The sequence below is a fragment of the Taeniopygia guttata genome, chromosome 23 (genome assembly GCF_048771995.1).
Source record: "Taeniopygia guttata chromosome 23, bTaeGut7.mat, whole genome shotgun sequence".
In the NCBI taxonomy this organism is placed as follows: domain Eukaryota; kingdom Metazoa; phylum Chordata; class Aves; order Passeriformes; family Estrildidae; genus Taeniopygia; species Taeniopygia guttata.
Genome location: NC_133048.1, coordinates 5,650,170 through 5,673,215, shown reverse-complemented (window position 1 = coordinate 5,673,215; position 23,046 = coordinate 5,650,170). Strand labels below are relative to the sequence as shown.

Below are 23,046 nucleotides of genomic sequence, written 5' to 3'. Positions count from 1 at the left end.
GGCTCGGGGGGCTGGGGCTGCTCCAAACAGCATCGCCCTGCTCCCCATCCCCAAACTCACCGGCACCCATCCCCAGGAGCGGGGACCACGCTGGGGTGCTCTGCTCCTCACTGGGATCCCTCAGAGCCGTGCTGGCAACCCGGGAGTTCTCCCTAAGGGCTGGGGGGCTCTCGGGTTGTGATTCCCCACCTCACCCCCCCAAAATTGGCAGTGGCTCCCGAGTCACCCAGAAGAAAGGTCAGGAGACGAGGTGGTACCCAAAAACATCACAGTGAACACCACACTCAGCAAGAAACACCCGTGGCTGCTCCTGCGGCCAGGAGGGCCCCCCCGGGACCCCCCCGCGCTCGGCTCCGCCAAATGCCCCAGAAGAAAAATATTCCTCCCCCCGGGGAGGCCAAAACATCCCATCCCCCCCGAGTCCTGGCCCAGGGCGTGGGTGGGAGTCGCCCCTTGGTCACGGCAGGTCCTCTCCGTGTCCCCTCCGTGTCCCCGCCACGCGCGGCTGCCCCATGGCCGCTCCAGGGCCTCCGTGCGGCGGCACCGAGGGGATCCCGGCGGCTCCGGCGGTGCCGGGGAAGCTGTGCCGGTGCCCCCGGCCGCTCCTTCCTCCGCCGCTCCCGGCGGGTTAGGACGTGTCCTTCAGCTCGGGGCTGGGCGGCTGCGGGGAGGGCAGCTCCGCCGAGGGCGACTGCATGTCCTGGGCACTGCCTGCCGGAGAGACGGGACAGGCCCGGGGGGGAATCACAGAGTCACCGGGGCTGGAGAAGTGCTCCGGGAGCACCGAGACAAACCTGTGCCCGATGCCCGCCTTGTGACCAGGATGGGCACTCCAAACCTCTCTGGGCAGTTCCATGGAGAAATTTCCCTCCATATCCAACCTGGAGCTCCCATGGCCGTTCCCTCTGCTCCTGTCCCTGTTCCCTGGAGCAGAGCCCGACCCCCCGGCTGTCCCCTCCTGTCCGGAGCTGTGCAGAGCCACAAGGTCCCCCCTGAGCCTCCTTTTCTCCAGGCTGAGCCCCTTCCCAGCTCCCTCAGGAATTCTCCAGCCCCTTCCCAGCTCCCTCAGCCTCTCCTGGGGCTGCAGCCCCTTCCCAGCTCCCTCAGGAATTCTCCAGCCCCTTCCCAGCTCCCGTCCCTTCCCTGGACACGCTCCAGCCCCTCGGTGTCCTTGTCCCTAAGCACGGGATGGACACGGGAACCCCGGTGCCTGATCACCCCACATCCCCACCTCCCCTGGTCACCCACCTGCGCTCAGGGACATCTCGGCCAGTTTGAGGGGCAGGTCGGCGGGGCTGACGCCGGCGGGCGAGCCCAGGATGTCGGGCAGGGCATTGCGCCGGCCCGTCCTGCTGGAGGATGCGAAGTCCAGCACGGGTTCCACCTCGGTCATGCTAACCCTGGGGAGAGACGTCCCCGATGGATGGATGGATGATGGATGGATGGATGGATGATGGATGGATGGATGGATGGATGGATGGATGGATGGATGGATGGATGGATGGATGGATGGATGATGGATGGATGATGGATGGATGGATGGATGGATGGATGGATGATGGATGGATGGATGGATGGATGGATGGATGTTGGATGGATGGATGGATGATGGATGATGGATGGATGGATGGATGATGGATGGATGGATGGATGGATGGATGATGGATGGATGGATGGATGGATGGATGGATGGATGATGGATGGATGATGGATGGATGATGGATGGATGGATGGATGATGGATGGATGGATGGATGGATGATGGATGGATGGATGGATGATGGATGGATGGATGGATGGATGATGGATGGATGATGGATGGATGATGGATGATGGATGGATGATGGATGGATGGATATGCAGAGGTAACAGGGCGGGAGGCCAAACCAGCAGTGCCAGGGAACTGCATGGCATCCCCAGCCTGGGTTCACCACTGTCTCCCTTGGAGGGTGGCTCTTGCTGAGCCAGGCAGCAGCAGCAATGTTGGGGTGCCCTGGGTGGGTGGGGACACTCCTGGGAAGCCTCGGGAACCAGGAAAATCCAACTGGCATGGAGCCAATCAGTTGCCCGTGCTGCTGGGACCTTCTCGAGGTGTTTGCTCAGCTCTGGAAACACTCTGAGCTTTTGCCATGGGAGGTGGGAGTGGCACAGGGGTGGGGGATGGCACAGGGGTGGCACGAGGGTGACAAAGGGGTGGCACAGGGGTGGCACATGACTTGGCGGGGACAAGGGGCCCTCCCCCCCCCCCCCCAGAGCACAGGGACCCCAGACCACCACCCCAGCAGCCCCATCCCCTCCGTGCCACATGTTGGTGGAAACACTGGGACTGGTGTCCCGAAGCTGGTAGCAGTGGGGGTGTGAACTCACTGGTGTTCCGTTGGGAATTCCTGCTAGCAGTTAGTTCTGGGAGTCACTGGGAGTCACTGGGAGTCACTGGGAATCCCTGCTGGGGGTCACTGCAGGGAGGACCAGCCAAGGTCCTTGGGCGCAGCCTCTGTGTGCACAGGAGGGGTGACCACAGCTGCGAGGAGGGGGAGAAATAAATGATTAGCCTGGAAGGTGATTAGTGATTTCTTAATTAGTGATCAGTGCTGTGCCATGAGGGGCAGGACCGGGTGCTGCTCAGGGGGAAACTGAGGCATGGGGCCGGGCTGCGGTGACAAAGGCAGGGGTGGGGACAAAGGTTCCCTGTACACCTGCACGGCCACTGTCCGCAGGAGCCACCTGCACTGCTCCAGCACAGCTGTGTGCATGGTCACATGTGTGCATTGTCACAGGCGTGTGAATTGTCACATGTGTGCATTGTCACAGGCATGTGTAGTGGCACAGGTGTGTGCATTGTCGCATGTGTGCATTGTCACAGGTGTGCATGGTCACAGGTGTGCATTGTCACATATGTGCATCGTCACAGGTGTGTGCAGTGTCACAGGTGTGTGCAGTGTCACAGGCGTGTATTGTCACAGGTGTGTGAAGAATTGTCACACGTGTGTGAATTGTCATGTGTGTGCATTGTCACAGGTGTGTGTAGTGTCACAGGTGTGTGAATTGTCACAGGTATGTGCAGTGTCATGTGTGCAGTGTCACAGGTATGAATTGTCACAGGTGTGTGTGTTGTCACAGGTGTGCAGTCACAGGTGTGTGCAGTGTCACGTGTGTGTGAATTGTCACATGTGTGTGAATTGTCACCTGTGTTTGCATTGTCACAGGTGTATGTGTGTGTCACCTCTGGCTGGGCTGTTCCATGTGGCTGTACAGATGTGTGCATGTGTGACATTCCCTGTCACCTGTGTGCATGTGTGGCACCCCATGACACAGTGTGGCACCCCCTGACGTGTCAGTGTGACAGTGTGGCACCCCCTGCCATGCTGTGCGACACTCCCTGACACTGTGTTTGCACGTGTGGCACTCCCTGACACACCCATGTGACAATGTGGCACTCTTTGTCACACATCTGTGCATGTGTGGCACTTCCTGGCAGTCTGTGCCCGTGTGACCCCCCCTGCCACGCCGTGTGACACTCCCTGTCACTGTGTCTGCACGTGTGGCACTCCCAGGCTCGCAGTGGCACAGCCGTGTCACCTCCTGTCCCAGAGTTTGTCCCAGCCCGCACCCGCTCCAGGTCCCTCAGCTGGCACCGCCTGTGCCACAGCAGCACCCGGGAGCCCCGAGCCTGGCACGGGACACGTGTGACATCCCGGGGTGTCCCGCCGTGTCCCCAGGCTGTTGGGGCACACAGAGCTGTGTGTGGCAGAGGTGTGAGCACGCGGCACACGCGTCCCAGCGGGTTCGGGGATTTTGGGGACAGATCCTGCGGGGAGGGGCTGAGCAGCCACGGGGATGTGGCACTTGGGGACAGGGCTGGCGGCTGAGGGAACGGCCGGACGCCGGTCTCGGGGGCTCCGGGCTGAGGGATTTGGGGATTCCAGGTGAATCCCTGTGAATCCCTGTGCCGAGTTCACACACGCGTGTGCACACTCACACACTCACATACACACACTCAGTCTCACACACATGTGCATGCTCAGACACTCACACACACACACACACTCACACACACACACGCACACACTCATACATACAAGTGTGCACACTCACATACACACACTCTCACATGCGTGTGCACACTCACACACACACTCACATACACACACTCACTCTCACACACGTGCATGCTCAGATACTCTCACACACACACGCTCACACAATGTGCATGCTCACACACACACGTGCACACTCATACATACAAGTGTGCACACTCACACACACACTCACATATTCACTCTCACACGTGCATGCTCAGACACTGTCACACACACTCACACTCTCACATGCGTGTGCACACATGTGCACACACTCACAGATGTGCGCACACTCACTGTCACACACTCTCTCACACACACTCACACACATGCATGCACACACACACTCTCACACATACATGTGCACAAACACACACTCACAGACACACACACAGACTCACACCTGCCGGGGATCGGCCCCGGGACCCGCTGGATCCCGCCGGGATCGGGACCCGCTGGATCCCCCCGGGATCGGGACCCGCTGGATCCTGTCGGGGATCGGGACCCGCTGGATCCTGACAGGGATCGGGACCCGCTGGATCCTGACAGGGATCGGGACCCGCTGGATCCCGCCGGGGATCGGGACCCGCTGGATCCCCCCCGGGATCGGGACCCGCTGGATCCCCCCGGGATCGGGACCCGCTGGATCCCGCCGGGGATCGGGACCCGCTGGATCCTGCCTGGGATCGGGACCCGCTGGATCCCGCCGGGGATCGGGACCCGCTGGATCCCGCCGGGGATCGGGACCCGCTGGATCCCGCCGGGGATCGGGACTCGCTGGATCCCCCCGGGGATCGGGACCCGCTGGATCCCGCCGGGATCGGGACCCGCTGGACCCCGCAGCTCGCAGGGATGGGGTCGGGGCCGGGCCCCGCGGGCTCACCCCGCTCCGACAGCCACACCGGGGACCGGGACCTGCTGCTGCTGCCCGGGGACAGCCCCGGGGCTGGCGCTGCCCCGAGCTCTCCTGGGATGCAGCACCGCGGTCCCAGAGCCCATCGGGCTGTCCCTGCACCCCCGGGGACAATGTCCAAGCCACCAACACCTGCCCCACGCCATCACCCCCCGGTCCTACAGGCAACTCCAGCCCAAATGGGGCAAATCCCACTGGATAAACGCGGTGAGCGAGGATATCCCCCTCTAAGCAGGGACAGTTTTGATGGCTTAACGTGCTCTCAGCCTAAAAAAGCTCCTGGAGTCACATGGGAGGTCCTCGGGGCGCTGGCTCCTGCTTTAATGCCCCTAATGGGATAGAGGAGGGCAGAAATAAACCTTAATCCCCGCTGGAAATAGGCAGGGAAGGTGCTGGGAGAGGTGGAGGGAGGAGATGGACTGGGATGTGTTCCTTGGTCAGGGAATAGCAGAGCCCTGGAGGAGGAGAGGAAGGTGCTGAAGGGGCAGAGAAAGGTGAGACCCACCTGGGGATGGAGCAGGCACAGGGACCAGGTCAGGGTCAAACACATCCATGATCCCCTCAGCATCGGCCTGTCCCCTCCAACACAGCTTTTTGGGGCTGCTGGGGGTGGCAGGGACCCCAAACTGCCCCTGGAGCCTGGGGACCACCACAGACACGCCACAGCTTTGCCAAACACGCTCCCCCCACCAGAGACAACAAATCAGGAATGCTCCAGGAATGCAGGACCTGGGAAGTGTTACAGGAATATTGAGGAGTCATTCAACCACAAGGATTTGCTTCTTCATCTTCTGAGTTGTTAGTGGGTCATGAGCTCCTCTGGAAGGGGGTTTGGGGCATTTAATGATCTTGGCTTCCTCTCTCTGAGGGTTCCTCCTGCTTGTTTAATTCAACATTGTATGGGATCTGTGCTGGGAATGCTGCAGCCTCCAAAAATCCACCAGCGACCCTTCAACACTGATGAACACGATAAAAAATGGGAAGGATTTAGCCAGATGAAACTGTAAAATTGGGTGGAATGGAAAGAGATGCCACAAGTCAGAAGGGAATGGGAACATCATCCAGGAAAATGAGCCCAGAGTCCACCCGGGAGGGAAATCCAATGGGGTTGGCTTAGCCAGAGCCCGACAGGCAGCAGCCAGCCCGAGCAGCCCGGAGCCAGGAGCAGCAGATGGCAATAATTAAACACAGGATAAAATCTGGAGAGCCGGGAGCTCTCCGGGGAGGCAGCAGGTTCTGCTCCTCTCCAGGGAAGTGGCTGCAGGCTGCTGGAGCCCCGGGGACCCTGAGGGGGGAACGGGCTGTGTCACCTGCCCAGGGACAGCTCCAGGAGCCCAGGGAGAGGGAAGGAGGGGGATAAAAACTGCCCTGAACCACTGGGAAAGGGGGAAAAGCTGCAGGAATGTGGGCTGGGGCAGGAATATTGAACATGGAGGTGCAGAATGACTTTTGGAACAGGTTTTGCTCCACACGAGGAAGTGTCTGGAGAGGATGATCCCTCCTGGCAGGGATGCAGCTTCCAGGACCCATTCCCATGGGATGCTGGCTCCCCTCTGCCTGCCCTAGGCAGCAGAACCTCTCCAACCATGGCCTGGCATTTTCATCCCTAAATGCCCAGGATTCCAGGTGGGCCAGGCAGGAATTTGGGCCAGCTCGGATCTTGCTGGGCACCTTTGGAGTGATGGTGTGAAGTGAGTGTAGGGATACAAGTGAACCTGCATCCTGCTTGGAGCATCAGCAGGGTCTCCCACTGCTTTTCCCCAAATTTTCCTCTGGCTCTTTTCCTCCCTGGCTCTTTCCCAAAGCTCTGAGGAATTGTTCCAGTGGGATTTCTAAGCAGAGGTGACACTGGCAGCCCCCCAAAGCTCTGGCACCTCCCAGTACCTGCAGGGTTGGCTCTTTCCTGGGATTCCCTTCCCAGCAAAGGCTTCAGAAAAGTGGCTCCCACTCCTTCCCTCTCCATGGAGCAGCAGATCCCCCTCGTTGGGATAATTCCACTTCCAGAGGAATTCCCATCACCCTCTAAGCCCTTTCCCATCGTGTCCTGCCTTCAGCTCTGACCTTCCTCCTGCTCTTACACACTCATCCTCACACCCAGACCAGCTTTCCCTCTTCTCCACCGCTGCTGTTTGTCCTTGGATTGTCTCAGCCCTGGATTTGGGAGATGCTGAAGGGTCTCTTTGCACCCTCCATCACCCTCACATCCCTCCCCTGCTCCCTGCCTGGTCCCCATTGCTGCCCTGCAGATGGGCAGGACCAGCTTTAGGCTCAGTCCCACCCCTCACACCCAAATCCTGAATTATTCCACCCAGACATCTCCCTGGATCCCAGGGATCCTTTTAAAGATCAGCCTTCATCCTCTGCTTCCTTTTGCACAATTTGGGGTCTCACTGCCCAGAGCAGCTGTGGCTGCCCCTGGATCCCTGGCAGTGCCAGGCTGGACACTGGGGCTGGGAGCACCGGGGACAGTGGGAGGGGTCTCTGCCATGGTAGGGGTGGCACTGGATGGGCTTTAAGGTCCTTCCAACCAGGGATTCTTTGATTTTTTTGATTTTTTTCCCCAGCTGTAGGACTCGGAATGTTTATTTCCACATGAAACCTGAGCTGTGTCCCAGCTAATACCAGCCTAGGCAGAGCATAAACCCTTCTCTTCAGGGCTCAGCTGGGCTTGTGGGATACTGAGACCTAAATTGCTGTTGAAGGCAAGGAGAAGAAGGGCTCTGAAGTGGGACACCGGTAATCTCCATTCCCTGCAACTCCCGGCCTCCAGCAGGGCGATGTGCAGGGGAGGAGGGGTTTGCTGCTGCATCGGCGGAGTGGAGCCGCCGGCAGGAGCAGAGGCTGTGCTGTTATTCCTCTGTCACTCAGGGGATGACGGCAGAGTTCAGCTCTGCCCAAAATCCAAGCTGAGTCTGTCCAGACGGGATTTCAGGCTCTTGGTGTAACCCGTCCCTTTGGTTTTTAACGCTGGAAACACGAACCAGAGCGAGCCCTGCTCCGGTGTGGGAGTGAACCCAGCGCTTGTGCTCCAGACATCCCATCCTAAATTTCCCTGAGCAAACCCAAATTGTGCTAACCCAAACCCAGGCGCTTCCAGACCTGGGGCTGCTCACACCACATCCCAGAGCAGGGCTTGGCTTGCCCAGAGAAAATCCCCTCTGGATCCCACAGGCCTGGATTGGGCGGGGAACTGAGCTCCAGGGGCTCAGCACTTTAATCCTGGCACATCCTGCTGAGCTCAGCATCTCCCACGAGTCCACACTGGGATAAAATCGAGGCGTTTTTTCCCTGGGAGCAGCACACAGGGCATCTGGAAAGATGCTGAAAGCAGCGGGCAGAGCTGGATGTGGGATTCCCTCCGGAGCACCTGGGTTCCAGCCCTGGACAGGCCGGAGTTGCTCTCATTAGAGAGCAAAGCACCCAGGGCTCAGCGGGCAGAGGCACGAGGACATGGGTGACACTGCAGGGCTTCATCTGCATCCCAAACCTCCAGGAGAGGGCATGGAAAACCTGGAGAAGCTCAGCTGTGCTGCCCACGGTGCCCAGAGAGGGAATGGGCAAATCCCAGCTCCTCTTGGCATCCTCTGGGGCTCCCAGCCCAGCACACATCCCTGCTGCCCACCCCTGCTGCTCTCCCTGGGGATGTTTCCATCACTCTGTGCCCCTAACGAGGATCTCTGGCTTTTCCCAGCACACGGAGCAGGGATTGTGGAGGCTGCAAAGGGTGAGATCCCTCTGCCAGGAGGCCCTGGGGCTCAGGGAATGGCAGGGACGGAGCAGCCTGGCAGGAGGGCACCCCTGGGGCAGGGATCAGCTCCTGCCAGCTCTGATCCGTGTGCTGGGCAGAGCACGGGAGGGACAGCGGCTCAGGGACAGCAGGAGGGGTGGGAAAAGCACCTGAAACCACCAGCCATGGCTGCTGGTGGCAAATCCCCAGGGCTGGCAGCCCTGAATCCCAGTGCCAGGGGAGGGGACAGCTCTGGGATCCAGCCTGGCACCAGCAGGGAGAGACACTCAGCCCACAGTGCTTCGGGTGGGGATGGGGAGAGGGGAGGGAAGGAAGGGAAAGGAAAAGGAAGGAAGGAAAAGGAAGGAAGGAAGGAAGGAAGGAAGGAAGGAAGGAAGGGAAGGAAGGGAAGGAAGGGAAGGAAGGAAGGAAGGAAGGAAGGAAGGAAGGAAGGAAGGAAGGAAGGAAGGAAGGAAGGAAGGAAGGAAGGAAGGAAGGAAGGAAGGAAGGAAGGAAGGAAGGAAGGAAGGAAGGAAGGAAGGAAGGAAGGAAGGAAGGAAGGAAGGAAGGAAGGAAGGAAGGAAGGAAGGAAGGAAGGAAGGAAGGAAGGAAGGAAGGAAGGAAGGAAGGAAGGAAGGAAAGGATCCCACCCCATCCCAGGGAGGAATGGAAGCTGCTCCAGCCACTCCCAGGCCAGCCAGGTGTTCTCCAGCCTGTAGGCTGTGACCTGTTCCAGAGCTATTCCTATTCCATCCTCCACCCCCATCAGTTAATTCCCTTTAATTAACTGATTAAAGGTAATCAGTTGGAGTGGTGGGAGGAGCACAGGAATTCCTGCTGGGGAGTTTGGGTGCCTATCAGGGGCCCTACAAAGGTGCTGGGTGAGCCTCCCTTCCCCATATTCCTCAGCCCCACTGGCTGTGTCCAGGTCCTTTTTGAGTCCCAGGGGGAAACTGTGGCAAGCACATTTCTCTCCCTCTCAGGATTTTTCATAGAGGTGAACAGAGGAAAGAAAGAGAAAACCATTTCTATTTCTGCTCCTTGTTTTTCCTATGTGGAATGTGTTTGGAGAATTGTTTCCCTGGGGTGATTGCTTGGTTGGATTCTGGTGAGGATTGTTTGAGTCTGATGGGCAATCCAACCCACCTGGGGCTGGACTCTTGAGAACAGGGTCACGAGCTGGGTGGGAGTTAGAGTCAGAGAAAGTAGTGTGTAGTTTTAGTATCTTTGTTTTATATAGCATATTAATGTATTTTAGCATAGTTATAATAAAGAAATCATTCAGCCTTCTGAATTGAGTCAGACATCGTCATTTCTTCCCATTGGGTTTGCCTGCATTTACAATAAGTGGCATTCCACATAGGAAAAACGAGGAGCAGGAATAGAAATTGTTTTCTCTTTCTTTCCTCTGTTCACCTCTATGAAAAATCCTGAGAGGGAGAGAAATGTGCTGCCACAGGAAACACCACGGCCCCTTTGGCATGAGGGGGATGGGACCCATCCCCAGCCCCACGAGACAGAGCTGGCACCGGGATAACCCGGCTTGGATAGCCCAGCCTGGATAACCTGGATAACCCAGCCTGGATAACCTGGATAACCCAGCCTGGATAACCTGGATAACCAAGCCTGGATAGCCCAGCTCCACTCAGGGAGTCAGGGGAGTCAACAGCAGCTCCGTGGGGAAGGAAGGGATCTAATGAGGGTAATTAGGGTGATTGAGCCCTGGGTAATGGAGCTCCCAGCAGAACCCTCAGTTCCCTGCTCCGACACGCCACAAACTGTAATTTTGCATAATAAAACCGGGTAATTTTGAATAATAAACGTGTCACCCACATCCCCAGCAGTTCCATTCCTCGCCAGGTTCCTCCTCCCCAAAGGGTTTTCTACCTCTGCTCCAGCCTGAGCAGCCCGGGTGGGGCTGGGTGACACAGCCCGGGGATGGGGACGGGGACACCCTCGTTTCTTCCGGCTGTGGAGCCGTGGGTGGCACCGGGATTGGTGCCAGGGGAAACCCAGGGAGCTGTGGGCTGGCACAGGGTGCCAGCTGGGTGCCACCAAGCACATCCCAGGGAGTGCCAGGGGCTGGGTGACAGCCTCACCTCCCTGCACGAGCGGAAAGGTGGCACCTGGAGAGGACCCCGCTGCAGCTGGGAGTGGAGGGGGCTCCCAGCCCTGCCACACCACTGGTGTAAGTGCAGCACCCGGAATTCCGGGGAGCAGAGGCAGCTGGAGCTGCCCGGGGAGCTCTGGCTCTCCGGGGAGCCCCGGGCACGGCTTCCCAGCCCCGGGGTGCCGCGGATCCTTCCCGCTGCAGCTCAGCCAAGGGGAGCTGGAACAGCCCCAGGACACCCAGCTCTGAGGCAGCAACCCCCAGCAGCAGCGGGACCTCGTCTGGAGGAGATCCAGATGTTTCCCTGCACCGAGGCTGGGGCACCATCGGGATCCCCCAGCTGTCACCTCCGCCCTGTGACAAACCCCGGCCCCTGGGAAGCCACCAGGGAGGGGAACAAAGGCCAGGGAGGGAAGAAATCCGGGCAGGTGCTCTGGGATCAGAGGCACAGCTGGAAATCTGGGATGGAACAGAGCCCGTTCCAATGGCCCAGGGCTGAGCCAGGAGCTGGAATTGTTCATTCTAGGAGCCAAGGGAGCTGGAATTGCCATTCCAGGAGCTGGAATTGGCCATTCCAGGAGTGGGAATTGCCATTCCAGGAACCAAAGGAGCTGGAATTGGCCATTCCAGGGGCCAAGGGAGTTGGAATTGGCTGTTCCAGGAGCTGGAATTGCCATTCTAGGAGCCAAAGGAGCTGGAACTGCCATTCCAGGAGCTGGTATTGTACATTCCAGCAGCTGGAATTGGCCATTCCAGGAGCTGGAATTGTTCATTCTAGGAGCCAAGGGAGCTGGAACTGCCATTCCAGGAGCTGGAATTGACCATTCCAGGGGCCAAGGGCAGAGCAGGCCCGGGGTCCCCATCCTGTTCATGGTGCCAGGTCCCCCAAGGCCTGGAGCACCCAGCAGAGCTCCTGCAGCTGCCCCAGGAGCTGCAGCCCGAGGTCTCTTCACAACCAAAGCCCCAGGGCGCCCCCGAGAGCACCCCCACCCTGCCCCCCAGCATCCCAGAGCGAGGAGGAACGCTGGGATTCCCTCCGTTTAAAGAAGTTAGACTCTGGCTCTGCCACCACCCTTCCCCTTGCCCATCTCCTGCTTTTTGGGGGGCGATGGTGCTGAGCGGGTGAGGGTGAGGACAGGGGACAGTGGCGGGGCTGTGTCCCTTTGTGACAGCGAGGACTGAGGTGTCCCTTGGCGGACACCCCAAGGTCACGGGCTGGGAGCTTTCGGGGTGAGCAGGGGACATCCTGCCTCTGCCACCTCCTCGGTGGCACTGCCACCCAGCCAGGGGACAGCAGCCAGCTCCGGGGACCGAAGGGACGCGATCCAAGCATCTGCAGGGGCAACCTGCCAGAACGATGCCCCGAAGGCGGGGAGGAGGGGCTGTCCCCGGGGGAAGCCCTTTCCTCCCGGGAGGAGCACCACAGGAGCGTCCCTGTGTCCCCTGCACGGGGTGCTCAGCCCCGGGGGGACTCCCCGTGCCCGGGGACCCCCGCAGCTCCCTGGGCCCAAATCGCCCGGGAAGCTCCAGCCGGGAAGCGGAGGGCTGGAGCTGGGGTGGGGGTGGAAGCGGTAGCTGAGAGGAGGAGAGGGCAGGGGGGACCCAGGACACGCAGGGGGTGGGTGCCAGGGCGCGACAGAGGTGCCGCCATGGGGGTTGATCTGAATGCCCACCTTGAGACAGACGAGCCTCGCTCAGTGCCTCAGCACTGCTCCCCCAAATCCTCCCCACAGCCCCCTGCCCCTGGGGAGGATGGGCAAAGACACCCCAAACCCTCGAGAGACACCCCACCGCAGCTGCTGCCAACTGTCACCCCCCAAAAACCCCATCTGTCCCCGAGGCCACCGCCATCCCCTCACCCCCGGCCTGTCCACCTTCCCAGGGAGGTGCCCGCGGTGGGCACCCAATCTCCAGGGTGGGCACCAATCCCCGGGTTGGGTGCCTGGTCCCCTGTCCCGGTGAGCCCGGGGCACCCTCCGCGGTGGCCCAGGGCCTCGGTGCCACCGCGTCACCTGCGCCCCGCAGCCGCCGGCGGCTCACCTGGTGCGGGCAGCGATCCCGGGGCCGGTGCCGAGGCCGGTGGTGATGGTGGCACCGGAGGTGATGCTGCTGCCGGGGCCGGGGGCGGTGGGATGGCGGTGCCGGGGGCGGTGGGATGTCGGTGCCGGGGGCGATGCCGGTGCCGCCGTTGATGCTGATTGCGGTGTCGGTGCCGATGGTGATGCCGGTGCCGGTGCCGGTGCCGATGGTGATGCCGGTGCCGGTGCCGGTGCCAGCCCGGCTGCCGGGGGAAGGATGCTCCGCGCTCGGCAGGAGCCGCGGGGAAGCCTCCGGCTCCAGGCGGCCCTGGGGCACCCGGGGCCGAGCCGCCGCCGCCGCCGCCCGCCCAGCGCCGCCGCTGCCGCCCGGCCCGGCCCCCGCTCGGCGCGGGGGGGACCCAGCGCGGCCCCGCCCGCCGCCCCCCCGCTCCCCCGCCGCCGGGGCCGCCCCCCGGCCCCCCCCGGGCCGCTGTGTCCCCGCGTCCCCCCGCGCCGACACAAGGGGAGGGAGGGCTGTGACATCCCCCGGGCCGAGCTCCGGGTGACTCTGCCCCGCTTGCAGCCCCCAGCCCGGGCGGGGGGAAATGGGGAAATCCACTCCCATTTCCTCTGGGTTCGGCTCCCCGGCTGCAGAGCCCCCCGGGGGGGGGGTGGGTTGAGGGGGCTCTGCTCCCCCACCAGGACAATTTGACCCCAACCCACACGGCTCCATTTAGCGCAGCCAAAATCAATGACAGGCTCCGAGTCTTTGGTGGGGAAAAAGAGAATTAAAACAAATCCGTGGCTGCAGCCGTGTGGCATGTGGCGGGTGGGGGAGGGGGCGGGGGGCTGGCAGACCCTGACTGCGGCTGGCGGATCGCGGCACAGCCCCGCACCGTGCCCCGCACCGGGCCAGCCCCGCTGGGCACAGCCTGGGCGCGGAGCAGATGCCACCAGCTGCTCCTGGCCTGACACCGCTGTCACCTTGAGGCGGGGACACGGCCAACGCCGAGGGTGTGAGATGGGGTCCTCACCCCCAGCCCCGAGCCGGGTCAGGGCAGCGAGGTGGGGGACGCAGAGCGGGAATTAAAACCGGCTGGATTCCACGCAGGAGCAGGAACCATCTCCCAACGCTTCCATCGGCATCCCTGCCGCTGGGAGACCCGCGGGGCTGGTGAGGGGCTCCGAAATGTCCCTCCTGGCCCTGAAGGCGGCTGTCCCCAGGGCTGGGGGAGCGGGGTGTACTTTGGGAGGGACCCCCAAGGGTGACGGGTTCCCCATCCCTGCAGTGGGACGCTGCTCCCAGCAGGAGCGGGGCTGGGGCGTGATCCCAAATTCCCGGCTCTGGCCGATGGCCGCGGGCGATGCTCAGCACCTGGAGCGCGGTGTCCATCCCTGCCTTCCTCTAGAGCCCGGTGTCCATCCCTGCCTTCCTCTAGAGCCCGGTGTCCCTCCCTGCCTTTCCCTGGAGCCCGGTGTCCCTCCCTGCCTTCCCCCGGTGCCCGGTGTCCATCCCTGCCCTCCCCCGGAGCCCGGTGTCCATCCCTGCCCTCCCCCGGAGCCCGGTGTCCCTCCCTGCCCTCCCCCGGACCCCGGTGTCCATCCCTGCCCTCCCCTGGAGCCCGGTGTCCATCCCTGCCCTCCCCCGGAGCCCGGTGTCCCTCCCTGCCCTCCCCCGGACCCCGGTGTCCATCCCTGCCCTCCCCTGGAGCCCGGTGTCCCTCCCTGCCTTCCCCCGGAGCCCGGTGTCCCTCCCTGCCTTCCCCTGGAGCCCGGTGTCCCTCCCTGCCTTTCCCCGGTGCCCGGTGTCCATCCCTGCCCTCCCCTGGAGCCCGGTGTCCCTCCCTGCCGTCTCCCGGTGTCCCTCCCTGCCGTCCCCGGAGCCCGTGGGGACACCGCGCTGGCCGCTCCGCTGCTGCCGGCCCTGATGCCCCCCGAGCCCCGCACCCCGCAGGGACAGCCCCGGCTGTGCCAGGGGACAGCGACACGGGCAGCGCCACCAGGGCACGGCTCGAGTGCGGTACCCCCGCACCCCAAAATCTCGGCAGGGCTGCGGCGGCAGCCGGGGGGGGTGTGGGGGGGGGACACTGGTGACACTGGTGGCCGCGGCCGCTCACGCGTGGGGACGGGCGAGTGGCAGCGCCCCGCGGCGAGCGGAGCCCTCGCCAGCCGCTATTTATAGCCGCTCACGCTCCGCGTTCTCCTTGACTGTCTCCCCTCCCCGCAGCAGCCTCGGGCCGAGCAGCGGCGGTGTTTATCCTGCCTGGCAGCCGATCGGATGTGACACTGCTGCCGCGGGCCGAGGGGACGTCTGGCAGCGAGGGAGGGGATGCTGCGGGCGTGGAAGGGACAGGAGAGCCCGCTGTGATTCGGAGCACCTTGGAGAGTTCTCCCTCTCTGCCGCTCCCGAGCGGCCCCGGCGGATGCTCTGCCCCGGGACGGCTGAAGGACAGGCACACCACATCCATTTCCTGCAAGGCTGAACAATTCCCTCCCCACTGTGGTCCTTGGGATGGCCGGGCTGGGGCAGCTGGGGAAACTGAGGCACACCAGAGGTGTGTGAGTCCCCCCATATCCCGTCAGTGCGGCGCTGACACGGAATAACCTCTCCCAACCTGCCTGCATCAGGGCATGCTGAGCAGCAGCAGCTCCCAGCTGGAGCCCCAGGGATTCAGGACAGCAGCTGGGAAGGGAAAATTATTCCAAAATTATTCCAAAATTATTCCAAAGTTATTCCAAAGTTATTCCCTGCTCAGGCAGCTCGCACTGGGAGCTGGTCCAGGGCAGGGCCGTGCTGCTGGTGCTGCCCCGGCGTGGGGGCAAAGGCTGCTCTGAGCTCCCTCTGCTCTTCCAGCTGCTGCTCTGGGGCTTTGCAGACCTCGGGATCCTCTTCCCAGGATGCTCCCAGCAGGATGAGCCTTCCCGCCCATAAGGGGCCTAAAATCCATCGTCTGTGCCCTCCCGAGCTTTGGGAGAGCCCCTGACTGACCCATCAGGGGTGTGAAGCCAGCGAGGATGGGCTCAGACTGCTCCCAGCTCTGCTCTAAATCCTATTTTCCCCTAAAAACCCAGGATCCAGAACTGGGAGAAAATCGGTCTGGAAGAATCTATTCCCCTGCTGCTGCTGCTGCTGCTGCCCAGCTGCTTTATCCCCCTGGGGCAGGAGGGTCAATAAACCCCACAGACTCTCGAGGGTCTCTGGCAGTTCCTGGCTTTCCTGGAGGCAGCAGGGAGGGAGCAGGGCTGTTTTCCTCTCCCCTGCCCAGCACTGCGGGCTCTGATCTGGGCTAAAAGTCACTGCTGGGGGGAGCAGCCCTTTGCTGTTCCTCTTTTAGACGCATCTTTCCCATTTCCAGCCCGGCTGAGCCCCTGCTCGCCTGCTGGGACACAGGTGACGTGCAGGGAAGGTTATTCCTGAGCCCGGGGGCTGCGTCAGTGCCTCGGCTGAGGTGCTATTTTGGGACATGGGTCACAGGGTTTGGGGACCTGCAAGTTGTTCCCTGGCCGAGGGCTGGGACTTTCCATGAGCTCCAGCAGGACACGGCCTGGAGGCCACCCTGGAGTGATGGAGGTGCAGGAAACACCCTCGGGGAAAACCTTCCTGCCTGTGAGATCTCTGGGGCCAAAGGCATCGAGAGCATTTCCTTGCCCGCAGGACTCCAAGGCAGAGGGAAAATGCCAGCAGACATCTCCCAGGGAGGAGATCTGTCACCAGGCAGGCTGGGGCGTCATGCTGAGCAGAGTCTGGACATCTCAGAGCTGCAGCAGTGCCCTTCCCAGGCACCCTCCGTGCTCCAGGGCTCTGCCAGCTGCATCCCAGAGTGCTGCTCCGCCCTGTCCTTCGCAGGGCACAAGGATTCTGCAGCTCCATCTGCCCCCAGGACGTCAGGGAGCTTTTGGAGATCCTCCCCCCGCGGCCCAGAGCATCCTGCCCCGGTGGGGGACAGCACACGAGCTGCTTTTCCTGATTTTATTCCCTAGTTCAGGCTGTCAGGGCAGCTGGAATATCTGCAGTGGGTTGCACTGGTCATTGCAACTCATCTGCAGCCTCGCTGTCCCCGTCAGAATGGAAAATTTCAACCAAAACCATGATTTGTTGCTGTTTTTGCAGCAGCAGAAGCTCCTTCCTGACCCAAAGGTGAGGTGGATCCCGCAGCCAGATGCAATCCCAGCCCGAGGCTCATCCTGCTGCCAGTTCATCACAGGAGCTGTGGGAAACAAGGGGCACAGAATGACTCAAAGTGCCTCTCTTGGGGCTCAGCCACCAAAATATTCATCTCCTGCCCCAGTGGACCAGCAGAACGTGCAAATGATTTCTGGGAATTAGCTCAGGAAACCACCTTGCCTGTGCATTGGCTCTGATATTGGCTGAAATCCCACATTTCTGGGCAGCAGCACAGGCAGGAGGGAGCCCAGCAAGGTCAGGACAGCTCAGAGCAGCACGGGAGGGCTTGGGAAGAGCTGGGATGGGGTGGGAAGAGCTGGGATGGGGTGGGAAGAGCTGGGATGGGGTGGGAAGAGCTGGGACAGGGTGGGATGAGCTGGGGTGTGGTGGGATTTGCCCCGTTCTTCCTTTAAGGGGCCAGATCAGGGCAGCGAGGAGAGCGTGGGGAGGAAAGGTGTGCTGGAGTTAACCGAGCAGAAAGGCAGCATCCCCAAAAAAACGTGTTCGTGGGCAAAAAAAAAGGAATCTATTCTTCATGCTCCAGTAACTTCCAGATGCCTGGAATGGGGATGTGGAGCCTCACAAACACCTCCCGGCTCGGGGAGCGCCTTGCACCCCCTGCCTGGGCACGGAGCGGGAGGTGTGCACCCCAGAACTCGGGGGTTTCACCAAACCCACCCGATTCCAAGCCCCGAGTGCCCAGCCGAGCGCAGGGACGCTGCCAACCTGCGAGGACCCCGCAGGTGGGTGGGCAGGGAGCGGCCGGGCCCGGTGCCAGCGGGAGATGCGGGCACCGCCCGCAGCCCTGCCCGCCTCGGGGATTCGTGCGCAGCTCCCCGCGCCCGGGCTGCGCTTTTTTTATCCCTCCTGCTCTTACGTTGACATTCTTAGCTGTGCCACTGGCTCCGGCGCTGCTCGCTAACCCCTTTTACAGGCGGCTAAATTTAGCCCAGGCAGCCAAGCAAAATCTGCTGGGCACGGCCACGCGGGGCTCGGCAGCACCGGGGGGGGGCTGCGGGCACCGGGGGGACACGGCCAGCTCCGTGCCGGTGGCATCTGCCACCCGCGGTGTCCCCGCTGCTGCCCCGGCGGGTCCGGCCGCCTCTCCCCGCCCGCAGCGCCGCTTCTGCTCCCACCCACCCGCAGCTCCCGAGGCGGTTCGAATCCCTGAGCCTGGAAAAAGGCCGGTGGAAAAGCCCGGCTGGCTGCTGTGGCTGACAAAGAACAGCCCTGGAGCCCCCGGGGTGCAGGCAGCGACCCCAAAATCCGCGCAGGGCTCATCTGCACCCCACAAAGGCTCTGCAAAGCAGGGACAGGGTCGGGGGTGGGCTCAGCTCGGCTCCCCCCTCTCCTGTCAAACTGATAGTTCTGCTGGATCCATGAACTCATTAAGCAGACACTGATCTAATTGTCTCCACGCCGCCACTTGTGGGATTTTTTTCTCTCCCTTTTTGGTTTTAACTGGCAAGAGTGAGGTGAAAGGTCGAGCAGAGAAGTCTAATTGGATCTCCATGGCTCATTAAGTGCCCTCCGAGAGGGAGAATCGTTCAGGCTGCAGATGAAGAGGCTCAAAACCCGCACGTGCCTTGGGCAGCTCTCCCAAATTCCCATCCCCACAGCGGTGCCCTGGCTCCTGTGCACCCAGCTGGAGGTGTGCTGGCAGCCAGGGGACATGGGGAATGGGCGGAGGGGCTCGGGGGGGCTCGTGAGGGAGTGTGGAGGAAGGCTGGTGACTTCGGGTGACGTTGGGTGTCTTTGGGTGTCTTTGGGTGACTTTGGGTGTCTTTGGGTGACTTTGGGTGACATTGGGTTTCTTTGGGTGTCTTTGGGTGTCTTTGGGTGTCCTTCAGTGACATTGGGTGGCTTTGGGTGACATTGGGTGACATTGGGTGGCTTTGAGTGTCTTTGGGTGTCCTTCAGTGACACTGGGTGTCTTTGAGTGGCCTTGGGTGACATTGGGTGGCTTTGGGTGATATTGGGTGTCTTTGGGTGTCTTTGGGTGTCTTTGGGTGTCTTTGGGTGTCCTTCAGTGACATTGGGTGTCTTTGGGTGTCCTTCAGTGACATTGGGTGTCTTTGGGTGTCTTTGGGTGACATTGGGTGACTTTGGGTGGCTTTGGGTGGCTTTGGACACCAGGAAAGAAAATGGAGGGGCTCAAATCTTGAGGGTGCAAGCAGGAGCAGGCGGAGGGGAAGGGAAGATGCTCCTCCTGCCCAAGGTCACCTTCAGAGCAAGGTCCCACCCTGCTGCTCCCTCCTGCAGGTCCCCCCTGCCACCTCTGCGACTCAGATCCTTGGGGAGAAATGCAGCTCACGGTGGAGTGACCCCCAAATTCTCCAGCCCATGAGAGACCCGGTGGTTGTGACAGCACAGAGTCTCTGCTGTGACAGTGCCATCCATCACCGGGCGGGTGTCTGGGCACTGCCAGGAGAAAGACAAACAGCACCTGCCCGAGCTCAGTGGGGACACGCCGCAGCTCCCCCAGCCTGTCCCTGTGTCTGGGAGCCCAGGACAAACCAGGACTCAAGGAGAGCCTTTCAGCCCTTCATCCCCCTGGACGGGAGGGGCTGTGGGCAGAAGACCCCAGCACAATGACAAGGGACAGGTTTAGTGACAGCCCCTCAGCCGCTGTGCCACCCCAGTGGCCTTTATGACATCTCAAAGTGGCCAAAGGCCCTTGGAGAGGGTCCCAGTCCTCAGTGAGTTTCCCAGCAGCAATGCCAGAGGGCGGGGAGGCCGTCAGAGGGCTCAGAGGGTTTTCTGGGGCTCCAGCAGGCTGCAGGCTCTGCTCCATCCGGCTCCCAGGGAATGGGCACAGCCCCGAGGCTGCCAGAGCTCCTGGAGCCTTTGGCACTGCTCCAGGGATGCCCAGGCTGGGGTGGTTGGGGTGTCTGGGCAGGGACAGGAACTGGGATTCATTGTGGATTCTCAGCTCAGGATATTCTGTTATCCTCAATTCTGGGATTTGAGATGTTCTGGGCTGGGAAGACAGGAGGGTCCTGGTGGATGAAATGAGAACAAAGGAGCTCAGGCACAGACGGTTCTGCAGATTCCCGCAGTGTTCCTCCTGAAAGTCATCCCCCTCACTGCCCTGCTCTGCACGCCGGCTCCTGTGCCCTGAGCGCCCTGGCTGGCCGGAATTAAAGGCTGAGCAGGTGCCCGTTGCTCCTGTGTCTCTGGTTATTACAGAGCAGCTCAGTGAAAACCAATTCCCCGCCTGCCTCAGAGGCGTCCTCGGACCAGGGGAAGGGGCTGCTGCCACCTCAGCCCTTCTGCACTCGCCCTTCCCATCCCAGCCCGCCTTTGTGCCTGCCCCACTCTCACCTGGGGCTTCAGACCCTGAGGGAGGCAGCAGAGCTGAGCAAAGGCACTTGGGAGGCCCCATTCCTGCCCCTCCTTGCAGCACAGGGTGGGTAGGGGGACCCCCAGTCCCCAAGGCTGGGGTTGCATCTGGGGGCCGAGGGGAAGGGTCCTGTGGGCCCTAAATCCCACCCTGGAGCTCCCAGGATGCCAAAGGCAGGGCAGCCCCACAGACCAGGGGTTTGTCAACCCCAAACCCATCACCCCAAAATTGTACCATGTGGCACGGCTGCATTTCCCCGTCTAGACAATGCTTTGGAGAGCATTGCTGTCGTTAGCTGCTTTTCCAAATGCAGACCCAATTATTAATTATTATTAATTGCTCTAATGTAGGTTTATCCATGACTAGCAGGGCTCGGAGCAGCAGGATTCCTGCTGGCTGCACCCACAGCTAAGCTGGTATTGTCCCAGATACAGTCACATGAGAGCATTTGTTTTCCCAGGCAGCCCTGGCAGGCTGCTCCTCTCCTGCTCCCCTGGCCCTACAATCCCCCCACGGGGGCAGAAATGGGGCCCTGAGCCCTAAGGAACCATAATTGAGCTTTTGGGTACCCTAATGAAAGATGTCTGGGGGATGCTGAGGGATGCAGGAGAAGAAGCAGAGGGGGAAGAAAAGGGGTTTTCTTGGCATGCAGGGATGCTCCGAGCAGCGGGACACGGGCAGCCCCATGTCCCTGAGCTCTGGTGACATCCCACATTTCCCTGGGCGCGGGGCGAGGTGAAGCTGCTCTGTGCGGGGCCCGTGTCGCTTGTGACACTGCTGTCACACGGCCGTCACAGCGCTGGTCCCGCCCGGCCCGGGAAGGGGACACGGACACGGGGGGCTGATGCTGGGGGTGCTGGCAGGAGGGTGGCCTCTGGTGGGGGACACCGCTGCCAGGCGGGTGGGGACCCTCTCCGAGCTGGCGGCCGCAGGGACGGAGCCCGGTGACCGTCCCCGGGGTCCGGCGGGGCCTCACTCCGGCACTGCCATCTGGTGGCATCGCCAAAGGGACCGGGGACGGTGACGGGGCTGGGACCGGTCCCTCCGGGCTGCGGGGAAGGATTCCTGCTCCTGGCGTGCCAGGCAGCTCATGTGCCTGCAAGGACAGCGGGGCCGAGGGGACAAACGCCTGCCCGGCCGGTTTGTCCTTCCCGAGGGGACAGGGACAGAAGGACATTCCCGCTGTGGATGTCACGGGAGGACACGGGAGCTGCCGGACGCCCCCGAGCCGTGCCGGGGCTGTGTCAGAGCCAGCCCGCGGTGTCCCGGGCCCGGGGCGCTGCCAGACCCGTGCCCGGGGCAGGATGTGCCCGCACAGGCTCAGCCCTCCCGAAAGGGGAAACCGGAGAGCAGCTGAGATCGGAGCGCCCTTCTCAGGCTGACCTCTCCTGTTCCAGGGCTGTGCCTGCCAGCAGATTTTGGGAGCCCACAGAGACTCAGATAATCCTCTGTTGATTTGTGCCAGCGCTGAGCAATGGCCAAATCCCAGAGTTTGACCTCTGGAGCAAGAAGTGTGCCACCCTCCTCTTCCTCAAGGACACAGGGGTCAAGTGTCCCCAGCCCTGTGCCCCCAAGCCTGTTGCTGTCACATACTCAGGGACTTTCTCCTCTGTCTAAATTTAGGCTCTGGAAGTGGGCTGGCACCTCCCGGTTTATCCCAGCCCCTGGATTTTGCATGGCAGAGCACTCACTGCCCTGGGAGGTCATGCCAGCCTCTGGCTGGGCATGAAGAGCAGAAAAAACCTGCTCTGTGCCACCCTCGGCCCCCTGAGCCGGGTCTGGCCCTGCAGGGCAGTGGGCTCACGCTGCTGGCTCTGCTGGGAGTGTGGGAATGCTGGAGCTGGGAGGTGTGGAGTCAAGTCCAGCAAGAAGGGCTCCTGCAAGAATAAAAAACAAGATTGGGTAAAACACGTCTCCATTGTTGCACGAGGTGGGGAATGGCTGAGGCAGAGAAAAGGAATTCTGCCTTCACCTCCTGCCAGCCTGGCTGCAGAGAATGCAGAGTGGGGAAAGGCTGCACCGAGGGAGGCAGATCCTCGATGGGCCAGGACCCAGACCAGGACATGCTTCAGCCAACTGAAAACCATTTCAGTCCTGCTGGGTGAGGGAGGGCTGGTGGCACTGTGAGGCCGCTCTCAACAACCTTTCACTGATCCTGCGGATGGAGAGAAGAGTCTGGAAGGCTGGAGGAAACCAAATGTCACTTCAACCCTCCAGAAGGGCAGGGAGGAGCCAGGGAACTGTGGGTGCATCAGCCTCACCCCAGTCCCTAGGAAGGGGATGGAGCTAATCCTGGGAAGCATTTCCAGGCACATTTAGGATGAAGATCAGGGAAAGCTGAGCTCAGCCAACCTGACAAACTCCTCCAGTGGCTTGGTAGAGCAGTGGGTGTTTCCATGTGTCAGTGAGATCCCCCAAACCCCTCTCCAGGCTGACCAGCCCCAGTGTCCCAGCCTTTCCTCATACATGGGTTACTCCAGACCCTTAATTACCCTCGTGGCCCTTTGCTGGGGTCTCTCCAGCTCGCCCACGTCTCTCCTGTTCTGGAGAGCCCAGACCCAGCAGCACCTCCAGGGCCTTTCCCGGAGCTCTTTTCCAGCTGAGTGCCCTCCACCACATATCGGAGTCTGGGATTGTTCTCCACAGGGCCAAAACTTTGCCCTTTCACCTTGTTGAACTTCCTAAAGCTCCG

General features: G+C 61.4%; 1 protein-coding gene across 1 annotated transcript; it reads right to left on the bottom strand.

Moving 5' to 3' along the window:
* Nucleotides 1-254: 254 nt before the first annotated feature.
* On the bottom strand, nt 255-13,260 carry LOC115498242 (cAMP-dependent protein kinase inhibitor beta-like). The gene is made up of 4 exons (XM_030290242.4): nt 12,869-13,260; nt 2,367-2,520; nt 1,249-1,400; nt 255-711 (listed from the first exon to the last, which is right to left on the bottom strand). The coding sequence occupies exons 3-4, from the start codon at nt 1,391-1,393 to the stop codon at nt 629-631; spliced, it is 228 nt and encodes a 75-aa protein (XP_030146102.1). The 5' UTR covers nt 1,394-1,400; nt 2,367-2,520; nt 12,869-13,260; the 3' UTR covers nt 255-628.
* Between the last annotated feature and the right edge of the window lie 9,786 nt (nt 13,261-23,046).